Here is a 17223-nt window from a genome sequence, read left to right on the forward strand (position 1 = left end):
TAATAGTCATTATATCACAGGGATATGAATGTGTGTGTGTGTTTTACCTTAAAAAAGAACCTGTATATGATAAGTGTTCAATAAATGTTAGGTATGATTATTCAACAAATGGTATTGAGTGCGGGACCCGGGCAATATACTGATTACACCATAAGCAAGATTTGATCCCTGCCCCTTTTTCTCAGAATATGTTTCCTGGTGCTCAGGTCATATTGACATTTGCTATGTTAATGTGGGTTTGACATTTTTTACTTCATTTTGTAGTTGAAGTCAAGTGATTTTGCTGTTCTGAAGCAGTTGCTGCCTCTGTTGGAGAAGATATCCAACACATACCCTGATCCTGTCATCCAAGAACTCGCTGTTGATCTCCGCATCACCATCTCTACCCATGGAGCCTTTGCCACTGAGGCCATCAGCACGGCTGCGCAAAGTACACTGAACAGAAAAGATCCGGAAGGGAAAATAGAAGAGCAGCAACAAACCAGTCGTGAAAGACCCGCTGATGTAGCTCATAGCCACCTTGAACAACAGCAGAGCCATGAGATAGCCCCCCAGACAGGCCTGCAGTCAAATGCTCCAATCATTCCTCAAGGAGTCAATGAGCCCAGCACTACTACAAACCAGAAATCTGGAAGCATAACCACAGAACAGCTCCAAGAGGTTCTTTTATCAACTTATGACCCTCAAATTCCAACACGGGCTGCTGCCCTGCGTACTCTTTCCCGCTGGATAGAGCAGAGAGAAGCAAAAGCCCTTGAGATGCAAGAGAAGCTTCTCAAGGTGAGTAGAACACACTGTAAAGACACATGGGCTCCGGGTGGGGCAGCCATCAGGGAGCGTTCATTCAACTCAAGTATTTTTGGAGCCTGGACTATGTGTCAAGCACTGTTCTGGGCCACCCTCCAGAAATTTGTGAATTTTGTGAGGAGGCAACACTTAGATGCAGGAAAGACTTATTTAGACACAGGAAAGACTTAAACTCCTCAACTGAATATGAACCAAGTGCCAATTTTTTTTTTTTTTTTTTTTTTTTTTTTGAGATGGCGTCTCGTTCTGTCCCCGAGGCTGAAGTGCAGTGGCACAATCTCGGCTCACTCCCGGGTTCACGCCATTCTCCTGCCTCAGCCTGCTGAGTAGCTGGGATTACAGGCATCTGCCATCACGCCCGGCTAATTTTTTGTATTTTTAGTAGAGACAAGGTTTCACCATGTTAGCCAGAATGGTCTCGATCTCCTGACCTTGTGATCTGCCCGCCTCGGCCTCCCAAAGTGGTGGGATTACAGGCGTGAGCCACCGTGCCTGGCCTTCAAAATTTTTGCATGAAAGAAATACTGTGGGCAATCAGGAAAAAGAGAAAGTTGAAATCTTGTGGAGGATGTGGGTCTTATATGGCCATAATGAACCGGTAAAGTTTGAGCAGATGAAAGAGGGGTGCGAGAGCATGAGCAAATTCCCAGAGATGGGAAAGTATCTTTTGTGGTAAATAAGTCTGCTTCAACACTGTGACTCAGCCCAGAGAAGCCACCTGTTTTCCCTGGGCATCTTTAGTGGGGCATTGGGCAAAACTGGGTCTCCTCCCCTCTTCTCTCCCTCCCTCGTGGTGAAATAGCTGGGTTTTTTTGTTTTGTTTTGTTCTGTTTTTTGAGACAGAGTCTCGCTCTGTCACCCAGGTTGGAGTGCAGTGGTGCGATCTCAGCTCACTGCAACTTCTACCTCTTGGGTTCAAGTGATTCTTCTGCCTCAGCCTCCCATGTAGCTGGGATTACAGGTGCCCACCACCACACCCAGCTAATTTTTGTACTTTTAGTTGAGATGGGGTTTCACCATATTGGCCAGGCTGGTGTTGAACTCCTCACGTCAAGTGATTCACCCGCCTCTGCATCCCAAAGTGCTGGGATTACAGGTGTGAGCCACCACACCCAGCTTTAAAATATCCTTTTATACACCTGTTTGAAGGTGAATGCAATGAACATCTTGGAATTTTGTTTTAGCTTTATTAAACCTTCTTCTGCTGTACATAATTGGTCACCAAGTCCTGTCAATTATTTTTTCCAAGAGGTCTTTCAAATGTGTCTTATCCTCTTTATTTCCATGGCCATTACCCTAAATTAAACTTCCCTTGCTTACTCCATAAAAGATTCCCTACCTTCTGGCTGTCTTCCTAACTGGGGTAAGTTTAGGCTCTCCCTACATACTTCAGATGTGGAGACCAGCAGCCTCAAGTTGATGTCAAGAATTACTGTGCCAGCGAAGAACACAGCATTATATATGGAGCAGACACTTCCGTCTTCCTTTCTCTGGCTCTCATGTTGGGGCCTAAACCTAACATATCATGTAGTATCTTCCAGATAAGCTGTACTCACTGCAGTTGATACCCCTGATAGGTTCCTAAATTGTAAGATATTTTGAGAGTAATTTGTTACTAATGTCAATTAAAGTGCTGAAATTTACAAGATTTTCAAAAATAAATTAGAACAGATTCAAAGTTATCTCAATAATAACATCTCTATCTCACTTGCACTTCCATATGCTTTGTGAGTGCAAGAGAAAAGGATCAAATTACAGCAAATGTGCCATCCCTTGCACATAACCCCAAACCTTGTCTCTTGTGTGTCACAGCCCATAGTCTGTCATGCCATATGTGAGAATGTTATTCACCATGGCTGTCATGGAAAAATGTTGAGGATTGTTCTTCCATTGCTTTCCAGGACTACTGCTGGAAGAATACAAGTATCTCCCCCAGTCTCTATCCTTTTTTTAACGGTTATAAAAATGAGACTTTAAGCATATATGCCATTTCCCCCACAAAACTCTGTCAGACGAGTTTCTAGCTAAGAAAAACAAGAAGCAAAGCATTTACTCCTTTGAGCTGCTGATAAGGGAACTCTTCAATCTTCCTTATTCTTTGTAAATCTTATCACTGCTGTATTTTGTGGTTCCAGATATTCTTGGAAAACATGGAACATGAAGACACTTTTGTATATCTATCTGCAATTCAGGGTAAGTCAGTCCTGGTTAAAGGACTTTGAGTCTGTGGACCAAAGACTGTGTCATGTTTATTTGCACAAAATCCCTAAAGTCCTAGGGCCATGAGACTACGGGTCATTTTATCCATCTTCCTGCCTCCTAGCTAGGACACTTTCAGTCATAATAATAATATTCCTGGAGGGTTTCCAAAGGGTCTCTATAGAGTTTCAGTGTCTCATAATGATGAGGAAGTTTTTATTAATGTTTATTTATTCTATAGATTAAATCGTATTTCCTCTAATTCAAGGAGGTAAAGAATGACTCATGCATGAATTCTTATCACATTAACGTTTTATGTTAGTCGGCTACTGTCTTTTCTTTTCTTTTTTTTTCTTTTTTTTTTTTTGAGACAGAGTCTTGCTCTGTCTTCCAGGCTGAAGTGCGGTGGCGTGATCTTGGCTCACTGCAACCTCTGCCTCCCAGGTTCAAGTGATTCTCCTGCCTCAGCCTCCCAAGTAGCTAGGATTACAGGCACCCGCTACCACGCCCAGCTAATTTTTTATATTTTTAGTAGAGACAAGGTTTCACCATGTTAGTCAGGCTGGTCTCGAACTCCTGACCTCCAGTGATCCACCCACCTTGGCCTTCCAAAGTGCTGGGATTATAGGCATGAGCCACCACGCCCAGCCTCAACTCCTGTCTGTATGCACCTTTGCTCTCTCATTAAGCTAAAATAACTCAGGGTATTAAATATTTTCTCATCAAAACATTTTTTGCAGTAACTATTTCTTTTTTTATGATTCTTTGTTGTTCTCCACATCCCCTTTAACTTGTGGGCTCCAAATCTAGAGAGGATGTAGAGAATAAGGCACCCTTCCCAAAAGGTCCAGAAGCAGACATGGTGAGGTCAGACTTAACTCGGTTTCCCTTGGCTCCGTCAGTGAGATACAGTCGGCAGACCACCTGGGTGGGCCACCCCATTACCGTGCATTGGCAAATTACTTAATCCCTGTGGGCTTCAATTTTTTATCTGTGAAAAGGGGACTAAATAGGAATGTGAAATGGTACTGCCACTTTGGAAAACAGTCTGGCAGTTCCTCAAAAAGATGAACATAGAGTTACTACTTGGCCCAGCAATTCCACTCCCAGGAATATACCCAATAAATGAAAACATATGTCTACACAAAACCTTGTATGTGAATGTTCACAGCAGTATTATTCACAATAGCCAAGAGTGGAAATAGCTCAAACAGCCATCAGTTGATGAATGGATAAACGAAATGTGGTATATACATGCACTGGAATATTGTTGGCTATAAAAATGAAGGACTGATACATGCCACAATATGGATGAACCTTGAAAACATGGTAAGTGAAAGAAACTGGCCACAAAATACTGCATTTTATATTATTCCAGTTATTTGAAATGTCCAGAATAGGCAATTTTTTAGAGACAGAAAATAGATTAGTGCTGTCCTAGGGCTGGGGCAAACAAGAAATAGTTGAGGGTGATAGGTAAAGGATACAAGACTTCTTTTGGGGGTGATGAAAATGTTCCAAGATTCATTGTGGTGACAGTTTCACAACTCTGTTGAGTATGCTAGGAAACCATTGAGTTATACACTTTTTTTTTGAGATGGAGTCTTACTCTGTCGCCCAGGCTGGAGTGCAGTGGCGCAATCTCGGCTCACTGCAACTTCTGCCTCCCAGGTTCAAGCAATTCTTGTGTCTCAGCCACCTGAGTATAGGTGTCAGCCACCACGCCCAGCCGAGTTAGGAGCTTTAAATGGGTTAATTGTATGGTATGTGAGTTATATAGCTCAATTAAACTGTTATCAAAAAAATAAAATAATGTTTTGTTTTGTTTTTTTTTTGAGATGGAGTTTCACTCTTGTTGCTCAGGCTGGAGTGCAATGGTACAACCTCGGCTCACACAACCTCCGCCTCCAGGGTTCAAGTGATTCTCCTGCCTTAGCCTCCCAAGTAGCTGGGATTACAGGCGTGAGCCACCACACCTGGCTAATTTTATATTTTTAGTAGAGACGGGGGTTTCTCCATGTTGGTCAGGCTGGTCTTGAACGCCTGACCTCAGGTGATCCACCCGCCTCGGCCTCTTAAAGTCCTGAGATTATAGGCAGGAGCCACCGCGCCTGGCCAAAATAAAATAAAATTTAGTAAAAGCGGAGAGGGCTAAAATTGTCAGCACCTAAGGAAATATGATGACTAAATGTAATGTGATAGATGGGATTCTGAAATAGAAAAAGAACACTAGGGCCAGGCGCAGTGGCTCACACCTGTAATCCTAGCACTTTGGGAGTCCAAAGCAAACAGATCACTTGAGGTCAGGAGTTTGCGACCAGCCTGGCCAACATGGTGAATCCCCATCTCTACAAAAAAACACCAAAAAAAGTTAACCAGGTGTGGTGGTGGACCCCTGTAATCCCAGCTACTTGGGAGGCTGAGGCACGAGAATTGCCTGAACCCAGGAGACCGAGGTTGCAGTGAGCCGAGATCACACCACTGCACTCCAACCTGGGCAACAGAGTGAGACTCTGTCTCAAAAAAAAGAAAAAAAAAAGGACATTAGGGGAAAACTAAGGAAATTTGAATAAATTATAAACTTCAGTTGATAATAAAGTGTCAATATTAGTTCATAAGATGACTATTCTATCATAAAATGTTTATTAATAAAAGGGGGTTTAATATTAGGATTAAATGAGTTAATTCCTTGCAACTGCTTGGCACACAGTGTTCAACATGTGTTAACTATTAATACTTTAGTGTTGTTATCATCATCAGAATCTTCACTATTACATCTACTGTTGGATGACTAGGTAATAATGTGGTGATCTCTGTAACTTCTCAGATCTGAAGCTTGAGTAGGCCGATTCTGTCAGTTATTGCTATTTCACTAACTACCCTGTGGCTCACACCTATAATCCCAGCACTTTGGGAGGCCGAGGTGGGTAGATCACCTGAGGTCAGGAGTTTGAGACCAGCCTGATCAACATGGCGAAACCCTGTCCCTACTAAAAATACAAAAATTAGCCAGGCATGGTGGTGTATGCCTGTAGTCCCAGTTACTTGGGAGGCTGAAGCAGAATTGTTTGAACCCAGGAGACAGGGGTTGCAGTAAGCTGAGATCGCACCACTGCACTCCAGCCTGGGCAGCAGAGCAAGACTTCTTCTCAGAAAACAACAACAACAACAACAAACTACCTTGACACTCAGTAACCTGAAACACCAATCATTTATTATCACTCATGCATCTGTAGACCCGCTGAAGTTTCAGCAGGGCTCGGCTGGGCGGCTGGCCCCTCGCTGCAGGTCTCAGGCCAGCTGTGGTAGTTGTGCTTCATGTGTTCCTGATCATCCCTGAACCAGTGGCTTACCGGGGTTTGTTCTGCTCATGGTGAGAACCATGAAGTGTCAAAGAGAAACCATAAATTCCAGAGGCTCCTCAGGCCTGACTCGGAGCAGACATCCTATCATTCTGCCTTTTTCTGTTGGCTAAAGCAAGTCATGAGGCCCAACCCAAAAGTTGAGGGATAGAGAAATATATGCTATCCCTTTAGTGGGACACACTTTCAAGTCACATAGCAACGGGCATTGATGCAGTAACACCATTTTTCACGTTGATGTGTTCTGTTTACCTCCCAGAGGCAAGGTTGTCAGTGAGCACAAAGGTAACTGCAGGTTTTTACTGGCTAGTTCTTTCAGGGTATAATGTGGATATGATCTATACAGACTTAGTACTTGAAGCTTGAGAGAGCATGCAGAGGGAAAATCATATAGCGAAGAAGGCGTGAGCCTTGGAGTTCTGGAATTTCTTTTCTTAATTTTTTTTTTTTTTTTTTTTTTTTTTTAAGAGACAGAGTCTTGCTCTGTCACTCAGGGTGGAGTATAGTGGCATGATCATGGTTCATTGTTGCGTCTAACTCCGGGGCTCAAGCAATCCTACCACCTCTGCCTCCTGATTAACTGGAACTACAGATGTGTGCCAACACACATCAGGCTAATTTTTTAAAAAACATTTTGTAGAGATGGGGGTCTCACTATGTTGCCCAGGCTTAAACTCCTAAACTCAAACAATCCTCTTATTTCAGCCTCCCAAAGTGCTGGGATTACAGGCATGAGCCACTGTGCCCAGCCAAATTCTTTCTTTATTCAACAAACATATATTGTATATCTCCTATATACAAAACACTTTAGATTAACTGCAAGTTGTAATTAGGTTCAAAAGCAAAAAGAGAATTTTTCAAAGGAGACAAAATGACCACCCAAAGTGGTAAAAGACAACTAGGTGGGAATGAAAGCTCTAAGAGTAACAGGTTTCAAGAGAGAAAGTAATTACCGGCAGCTGAGAGGCCGAAGAGGGCAGGAATTGAGATAGACCTGGGGGTCCCGGAGATCACATGACCATAAGTTGTGCTTATGGAAGTCAGATAAATCAAAGAAGCAAGAACCTAAAGTGCTTATAATTCAGAAGTCTCAGAACACACGTCATCCTGTACTTTTCCGAAGAAACTGTACTACTGTCAAGGAGATGTTTTCATTGATTTTTTTTTTTAAGACTGGATTTTTGGGAATGGGTGGCATGTCATTCTAATGTGGCCACCTTGCTGTTTGGATCTTAGTTGATTAACCCACTGAGCTCATTAGCCTCTAGGGCCTGCTATCAGAATCACAGCTGTTGGTGTTGTGTTTGTTTTTAGTAATTTTGATTGGTGTGCAAATCAGTTAGTAGCTAATTTGGTGATGAAGAACGTGAGGGGTAGAGGCGTAATTTCTGTTCTCAGCTCCCCAAGATGATGGACAAGTTTGAACTAATTGATGTTTTTGGTGCTTGTAATATGCACTTAAAAGCCAAGGCTTTAGGTGAGTTTCCCATTAAGAAAGAAAATAGCTGAATTTTCCCACCTGCATTGCCAATGTAGTTTGCCTGGGCCTGAAGCACTACAGGAACAAAGCCATTCTGGGCTCCCAGACAAACAAGACCAGCCCTCTTGTCCTGTAGTACAGGGTGGGAAGTGCCTGGTTGTGGTCTGAGTAGCATTCAGTTGTGGGGACTATGTATTTTTAAAGTTTTCCTTTTCTGAGCTGCCTAAATGGCTCCATGTGGAAATTATAGTATACTTTTTGCTTAATTTATTGATATTTTATATTTCTTTTATAAATTCTTACCAACTTTACAGTCTAGGTGGAGAGCAGAAGAGAATAAAATACAGCAATTCATTTAACAGCTATATATTGATTCCGGACTTAGAAATTTCTGCATCTATATTATCTATCACAGCAATCTGAGAACTAAATACCCTAGGAGTTAAATATAATTTTAGGAAAAACTGTGTGTATCTCTGTTTATTCTTACTGGGAAACAGTGGTTGACTTAGTCATTCTAGCAGCTTCTCCCGGATACTCAATAACAGCTTCTTCAGAATTATGTATAAAGTCGCTGAGTTCCGGTTACCCTACAGAGTTTACAGATAGAGAACTTAATCTTACACAGACGAAGATAAATATCTCCCCTTTTGTATTCCTTGTATATTCTTTCTTCACTGTTTTTATCATCATTGTTATACAAGTAATACACTCTCAATGTTTTTAAAAAATTTCAACAAGAATGAAGTATATAAGGTGAAAGGCAGAAGCCTTTCTCTTTTCCAAAATGGGAGTTAGAATATGTCCTTGAAGTCTGGGCTCAGTGACTGATGCCTGTAATCCCAACACTTTGGGAGGCTGAGGTGGCAGGATTGCTTGAGCCCAAGAGTTCGAGACCAGCCTAGGCAACATTGTGGGACCTTGTCTCCACACACACAAAAATAAAAATTAGCTAGGTGTGTTCGTGTGCACGTGTAGTCCCAACTATTTAGGAGGCTTAGGTGGGAGGATCACTTGAGCCCAGGAGGTTGAGGCTGCAGTGAGTCATGATTGCACCACTGCACTCCATCCTAGGTGACAGAGTGACACTTCATCTCAAAAAGAAAATAAAAAAAGGATACATCCTTGAGATTCCCATAGTGTACATTAGATGTTTGGGCATTTTTTCACATTTTAGTTTTGAAATGGATGTTCAATAATGAATATGATAAATAAGTGATATTTTTCAATAAGACATTATAGCCAGATTCTTTCTTTTTTTCTTTTTTTGAGACGGAGTTTCTTTCTTGTTACCCAGGCTGGAGTGCAATGGTGTGATCTCGGCTCACTGCAACCTCCACCTCCTGGGTTCAAGCAATTCTCCTGCCCCAGCCTCCCAAGTAGCTGGGACTACAGGTGCCCACCACTATGTTCGGCTAATTTTTTTGTAATTTTAGTAAACACGAGGTTTCACCATGTTGGCCAGGTTGGTCTCAAACTTCTGACCTCAGGTGATCTGCCCGCCTCAGACTCCTGAAGTTCTGGGATTACAGGCGTGAGCCACCGCGCCCTGCCTATAGCCAGATTATTTCTATACTGTAGATCTGTTCATATGTCCTCTCAGTCACTTTCAATTATTTAAAGGGTATTTTGAAAGCAACAGATGCATTTTGGGGACCCAAGTGGTCCCTCTCAGTGTCAAAAGGATCTTTGGATAAAACTACCAGCCTTCTTTTAAAAGAAAAAAAAAAAAAAAAAAACTGGGCTCTGGGCCAACCATGGGAGGTGAAAGCATGCCAGTGTGTAGAGTGAAGAGATCTAGCCATCTTGACGTGCCCAAACAAATCACACTAGCTCTTCCACCCTCTTCCTTTCAGTGAAGAGCTTTCGTTTCTGGCAAAAGAGCTGAGCAGAGGGAAGGCAAAAGCCCGGAAGGGGGAAGGTAGATACAAGATGAAATTGTTTTCACAGAGTTTCAAATTGAGCAGGATTACAAGTCTTAACTTGTCAGGAACTGAATCTCTATCTCATTCTCAGATTTCTACCTCAAATAAAATAAGTTGAGAAACCATTAACTGAAAATAATTCTGTCCCTTGAAGGATCATCTAATTGGACCTGGCATGGAAATTTGGAATGCAGTCCTGCGAAGTTTATCATCTCCATTTATGTCCTGGAAAAGGGAAGATTTCTTTTATATCCTGACCTGGTTTCTGTACCACTTAATTAACAAATAAGCATTCAGAGAAAGTCTCTCCTATATGCTCTCTCAGTAAGTTCTCTAAGTAGTTCTGGGAAGTAGACATTATCTCCATTTTTAAAACTTCTTATTTGAGATGTAATTTACATACCTAAAATTCACCCAATTAAAACGTGCAAGTCAATGGTTTCTAGTGTATTTAAAGAGTTGTGCAACCATCACCACTATCTAATTTTAAAACATTTTTAGCATTTCATACCCATCAAAAGTCACTTTCCCTTGCTCACTCCCCCCAACCCCTGGCAACCACTGATCTACTTTTTAATTTCTGGATTCGCATATGCTGGACATTTCATATAAATGGAATTATACAATATGCGATCTTTTTTGTCTGGCTCCTTTCACTTTAGCGTAAAGTTTTTGAGGTTTGAGGTTTCCTTTTTATGACTTCATTCGTTTTTATGACTGACTAATATTCCATGGTATTGCTTAGCCATGTTTGATTATCCGGCTCATTAATTGGTGGACAATTGGGTTGTTTCCACCTTTTGGCTATTATGATGAGATTGGGCACGTTCAGGGTGCTATTGCCGTAGACTTGGCTATTATGAATAGTGTTGTTAGGAACATTTGTGTACAAGTTTTTGTGTGAACATATGCTTTCATTTCCCCTGGGTATATACATATACCTAGGAGTGGAATTGCTGGGTCATATAGTAAACCTATGTTTAGCCTTTTGAGGAACTGCTGAACTATTTTCCAAAGCAGATATACCATTTTACCTCCTTACCAGCAATGTATGAGTGTTCCGATTTTTCCACAGCTTTGCCAATACTTGTTATGGTCTGTTTTTTTAGTCAAAGCTGTCGAGGTAAAATAAAATATAAAGGTGAATCTCTATATTTAAAACATTTTATTTGAGAAGCAGGAATTGTAATTTGGTGCATACACGCGGACCTAGTGGTCTTCCATATGTCTGAAGAACACTGAGAAGGTTGGCGGTTTTGTAAACAGAAGAATTGTTACATATCGTTCTGGAGAAAGATCATTGGGACTAGTAAAGTTTTGGAGATCTGGCAAGCTCTGATTAATGAGTGCCAGCAGTGGGTAAAATAAGTCTTAGAGTCACAGTAGGTTTGTTTCAGTAGGGATTCGATAAAACTGGCTTTAGGCTACAACAGGCAGTTTCAAAAGCCAGGCCTGCAGGGAATTATATTTTTGCAGCAATGTTATGTGCCCTGTGTTTTTTTTTCCCTGGTCTCTCAACTCCATTTTAGTTGGATATGACAGGCATGACCCAATTCTTATGATCCACTCTCACATTTTCCCCTTTTGATTGAGATCTCTTTTTAAAAGCCTTGCCAATTAACTACTTATAAGTTAGCTTAGTTGTCCCTTGGAGCTAGGATGGACCTGTTCTGGTTATCTCTGTCCCACATCAGCGGGGAAGTATGGGGGCTTATGTCAGGGACCTGGGGCCACATTTGAGTAGCAGAGTCCAGAAGAAAGAGTGTTCCTAGGGTACATTGTTCTAGAGTCAGTTATCAAGTTCTATCTTAACAGTTCTATAAGCATTAGCAATCATCTCGGAGGACTGGGTTAACATTATTTTGTTGGGAGAGCTGGCATTATAAAGATTAAACAATCAGTAAGAGCAAAGCTGGCCAGTCATGGTGGCTCACACCTGTAACCCCAACACTTTGGGAGGCTGAGGCAGGAGGGTCTCTTGAGCCCAGGAGGTCAAGGCTGCAGTGAGTTATGATCATACCACTGCATTCCAGCCTGGGTGACAGAATGAGACCCTGTCTCAAAAAACAAACAAACAACAACAACAAAAAGTAACAACAACAAAAAAGCTTAAAAGTTATAATATAAAAAATACAACAATATAATAAATTTAGTTTGTAAAATGCTTTTGAACTAAGAGTCCAAGACTAAGGGCAGCAAACTAAACAAATTAAAAGACCATAGTGGTTAGCCAGGCGTGGTGGCGGGCGCCTGTAATCCCAGCTACTCGGGAGGCTAAGGTAGGAGAATCGCTTGAACAGGAGGCGGAAGTTGCAGTGAGCCAAGATAGCACCATTGCACTCCAGCCTGGGAGACAAGAGTAAGACTTCGTCTCAAAAACAAAAACAAAAACCATAGTGGAAACTGGGTGAGACCGGTAGTTGTCATTAAGTAGTATGTTGTTATGACTTGCTTGAATTAAACAGAAAATTGCCAACTTTAGAAAAGGGACCACCAGCAAATTTGAACAGTAAGTTGTGTAAGGGATATTGTCTAAGTTTTCCGCTAGGTGGACTAAAAGGATTTTTTTTTTCTTTTTTTTTTTGCCATAAAGCGTGGATATTTTATTCTAGGAAACGGAAAAAACAAAACAAAACAGGGAACACATTTTTCCACATACCATTCCAATTTAACTGACATTAATTCAGAAAAGCTAGAGCAGATATGCATGCGCATATGTATAAATATGTATATGTATGTACACACACGTACATATTTTCGGATTTTAATTTCATTGGTGTTCATATCTTGATTACATGATTTTTAAAATAATTATTTGCAACTTCACACATCTCATAGTTGTCTATGCAGTCTCTCTTTGCAGTCTGCTTCAGTTTCTAGTGTGTTGTACATATCTACATCTCCTGGGTGGGACTGCCTATGATTCATGAGCTTGAGGTCAGGCATAAACTGTGTAGCACCTGAGCTGGATTCTGATTTAGTCTGACTACAGGGATTTTTAAAAATATATAATTAATTTCCCTTCCTCCCTCCATTCCTCCCTTCCTTCCTTCTTTGCTTCCTTCTTTCTTTCCTTTGTTTCCTTTTCTCTCTCCCTTCCTTCCTTCCTTCTTTTTCTTCTTTCTTTTCTTTCTTTCCTTTCTTTTTCTTTTCTTTTCTTTCTTTCTTCTCTTCTCTTTTCGTTTTTCGTTTCTTTTCTTGACAAGGTCTCACTGTGTCACCAAGGCTGGTCTCAAACTCCTGGGCTCAAACTACCCCCCACGTCAGCCTCCCAAAGTGTTGGGATTACAGACATGAGCCACCACGCCTAATCCTAAAAGGATTTTTTAGGTCAGGTTTTGTCAGGTTATCACTAACAGTTATTGACTGTGAAATTTTCATTACAGCATCTTATCAAATGAAAAGAGGAGCATTAAGGGAAGTAAAGGTCTCATGATGATGTGGAGTTTTGTTTTGACATCTTAGGAAAAGCTGTTTGCAGCCTGGACAATGTCCACTTCTCATCCTGGTTTGTAGTTTGAATGTCACTGGTTAGGGCACTGGACCATTTGGTGAACTTTCTATGTGGCCTATACATCAAGCCAACAGGCACAAAACTTGTTTATAAAAATTTCTCAAGTTTTAGTTTATAGGGCTTTAGGAACAGAGCAATTCCCGTTTTAGTAATTTTATGGAAGAAACTTGGATTGTAGGAACTTGGGAGATTTTAGGACCTAGACTACTCAAAAATAGATAACAATAACTTGAAAACAATGTACAGAGTTATATTCTAATAATAGGTATATTATAGCTTTCTTTTGGGAACATAATTTATTTTTTACATTGAAAAGTAAAATATTTCCTATTGAAATATAGGAATCTCACATTTAAATGATCTTGCAGCTAGGAAGCCAAACCAAGGCAGACTTTACATTTATTTATAGACCTAAAGTTTTTGGGCCTGCCAGAAAGTGACAGTTTTATTTACTTACTATAAGGCTGGGAACCCTTGAAGTCAGGCATTTTATGTGTATTTTTAAATATGACATTTTAGTCAAAGCCTTGGTAATATAACTAACATTTAAGAACAGAATTTTATTGGGTTTATGTAAATAACCATATTGTCCTAAGAATATTTAGAAATAGTTTTTGAATTTTGGAGGGATTAAGTAAGGAAAAGAAAAAACATGTTTTTATCTTTGTTTACAAAAGTACACTTTATCAACTTGTTGGAAATGATACATAACTTAGAAAAATTTTTTTAAAGGGGGAAACAAAATATTTGCATAAAGTAACAATGTTTTAAATAAAAGTCATAAAACATTATTTAATCTCATAATTAACTCCTGTTTGATCTCTATTAGTAGTTTTATGAATCTATCAGGTTTTTTTTTTTTTATTAGAGTCTTAGAAATTTGTATTGAGTCTGTTGATTTTAAAGTTATCAGAGCTGGTCATGGTGGCTCAAACCTGTAATCCCAGCACGTTGGGAGGCCGAGGTGGGTGGATCACTTGCGGTCAGGAGTTCAAGACAGCCTGGCCAATATGGTGAAAACCCCATCTCTTCCAAAAAATACAAAAATTAGCCAGGCACGGTGGTGCATTCCTATAGTCCAAACTACTCGGGAAGCTGAGGTGGGAGAAGCACTTGAACCTGGGAGGTGGAAGCTGCAGTGAGCCAAGATTGCACCACTGCACTCCAGCCTGGGTGACAGAGCAAGACTGTCTCTGAGGGGGGGAAAAAAGACAGCTTAGGTTTGATTTTGGGGAAGTTTCTCAAAGATGTTAAAATGCTGAAAACGTTTGATGAAAACAGAATTACAGTTGGGCATAGTGGCATGTGCCTGTAGTTCCAGCCACTTGGGAGGCTGAAGTGGGAGGATTTCTTGAGCCCAGGAGTTTGAGGCCAACCTGGGCAACATAGGAAGAACCCCCTGCCCCGCCGTCTCTTAGAAAGAAAGGGGAAAAAAAACCCCCCAGAATTACAGGTTATTGTAAAATTATAGCCATTTATTTAACCAGTGTGATAATCAAAAGACTTTAAAAGTAATGTAGAGGCCGGGCGCAGTGGCTCAAGCCTGTAATCCCAGCACTTTGGGAGGCTGAAACGGGCGGATCACGAGGTCAGGAGATCGAGACCATCCTGGCTAACACGGTGAAACCCCGTCTCTACTAAAAATACAAAAAATTAGCCAGGCATGGTGGTGGGTGTCTATAGTCCCAGCTACTTGAGAGACTGAGGCAGGAGAATGGTGTGAACCCGGGAGGCAGAGCTTGCAGTGAGGTGAGATCTGGTCACTGCACTCCAGCCTGGGTGACAGAGCGAGACTCCGTCTCCAAAAAAAAAAAAAAGTAATGTAGAGCCGGGCACAGTGGTTCACACCTGTAATCCCAGCACTTTGAGAGGCCGAGGCAGGTGGATCACCTGAGGTAAGGAGTTCGAGACCAGCCTGGCCAACATGGCGAAACCCCATCTCTACTAAAAATTCAAAAGTTAGCCAGACGTGGTAGCAGGTTCCTGTAATGCTAGCTACTTGGGAAGCTGAGTCAGGAGAATCTCTTGAACCCAGGAGGCGGAGGTTGCAGTGAGCCGAGATCATGCGACTGCACTCCATTCTGGGCGACAAGAGCAACACTCCATCTCAAAAAAAAAAATTAAAAAAGTTACATGGTTGTTAAAACCTTAACCCTTTTAAAGCTCAGTTTTTTTAAAGTCATCAAAAACATAATAAAGGCAATGCAGAAAATCATCATAGTAAAATGTAAAGTCTTTTTCTTTACCAAAAAGATAAAGAAAAACCTCTTACAGTGTGATTGTTTTTTCTAAAGGGAACCTCATTTAGATAACCTGGAAGTCAAAGCTGGTGAAAAGATTATTTGAATTTAATCTGACATAGGAAGAATGGGTCTAGGTTATAAGAGTAACAATTTAGATGCATCAAGGAAAGTGAGGAATACAGAATCAAATTATATTGGAGGAAAACATTGCTTTTTTAGGCCATTAAAATAAACGTTTTAGTGTCAGGCCATAACGGCAGAGTTAGAACTGGAGAAAAAGTTCAGGAGCTGATGACAAAGTTGAAGGAGAGCGTTATCATCTCAGGACTTTTTAAGGGGAGAAAATGCTAAATGCAGTGATGTATGACCTATGAATCCCATATAGCGAGATACTGCAGAAGTTGAGCCTCTGAAATATGAATCTGAGAAATTTTATTTTATTTCATTTATTTAATTTTTTTTTTTTTTTTTTTTTTTTTGAGACAGGGTCTGACCCTGACACCCAGGCTGGAGTGCAGTGGCATAATGTCAGCTCACTGGAACCTCCACCTCCTGGAGTGCAAGCAGTCCTCCCACCTTAGCCTCCCGAGTAGCTGAGACTACGGGCATATGCCACCACACCCAGCTAATTTTTGTGTTTTTTGTAGAGACAGGGTTTTGCCATGTTGCCCAGACTGGTTTCAAACTCCTGGGCTCAAGCAATCAGCCTGCCTTGGTCTCCCAAAGTGCTGGGATTACAGGGTAAGCCACTATGCCCGGCCTTATTTATATTTATATTCTTATTTTTTTTATTCCTTTTTTTTCTTTTTGTTCTTTATTTTATTTTATTTTATTATTATTTTTATTTTTTGAGACAGGGTCTCACTTTGTCACCCAGGCTGGAGTGCAGTGGCATGATCAAAGCTCACTGCAACCTGAATCTGAGAATTTTTTTTTTTTTTTTTTTTTTTTGAGATAGAGTCTCACTCTGTCACCCAGGCTGGAGTGCAGTGGTGCAATCTCAGCTCACTGCAAGCTCTGCCTTCCAGGTTCACACCATTCTCCTGCCTCAGCCTCCCGAGTAGCTGGGACTACAGGCCCCCGCCACCACGCCCAGCTAATTTTTTGTATTTTTTAGTACAGACAGGGTTTCACCATGTTAGCCAGGATGGTCTCAATCTCCTGACCTCGTGATCCACCTTCCTCAGCCTCCCAAAGTGCTGGGATTACAGGTGTGAGCCACCGTGCCTGGCCAAGAGATTTTTTTTTTTTTTTAACAGTGTCTGTAAAGTATTGTCTTGGTCTCAATTTTTTGCCCTTGAAGATAAGAATCTCCTCATTCCTTTTAGTATAGGAAGGGGTCTTTTATATGAGAATTTTATTTTTCGCTTTTAAGAAACAGCATGAAGGTCAAAATAATATTTTAAAAAATATCTGCTAGTTTGTACATGTTTTTTACTTAAGTAGTCAGTATGCCAGCCTCGCTGAGGAGTTTTGGAAAAAGAGAGTTAGCTTAGAGCAAGAAAGAAGGAATTCTAAGAAGGGGAGGGGCAAGCTCCAAAGCAGAGAGTCTCAACTAACTTTGAGATAGTATTTTATAGCTAGTCAGTCTTTGAGTCTGGGTTGGATTTTGTTTTTTTAGCCTCAAGATATCCCTTGAGATATAAGTCTTATTTGGAATGTATGATTTTATTGCCATGGTCTTTTAGTTTAG

At 41.0% G+C, this 17223-nt stretch overlaps 1 protein-coding gene across 6 annotated transcripts in view; it reads left to right on the forward strand.

Moving 5' to 3' along the window:
* LOC105491366 (transport and golgi organization 6 homolog) overlaps positions 1-17223 on the forward strand; it is a 252083-nt gene that overhangs the window by 85365 nt on the left and 149495 nt on the right. For all 6 annotated transcript variants that reach the window (XR_011616547.1, XR_011616548.1, XM_011757706.2 and 3 more), the window contains 2 exons: positions 265-780; positions 2943-3000. Coding sequence is in view for 4 of the 6 variants with exons in the window: in XM_011757706.2 (XP_011756008.2) it covers positions 265-780; positions 2943-3000 (574 nt within the window). In the remaining 2 variants the exon portion in view is untranslated. The remainder of the gene's footprint in view (positions 1-264; positions 781-2942; positions 3001-17223) is intronic.

This window comes from Macaca nemestrina, chromosome 18 (genome assembly GCF_043159975.1).
Source record: "Macaca nemestrina isolate mMacNem1 chromosome 18, mMacNem.hap1, whole genome shotgun sequence".
Classification (NCBI taxonomy): Eukaryota; Metazoa; Chordata; class Mammalia; order Primates; family Cercopithecidae; genus Macaca; species Macaca nemestrina.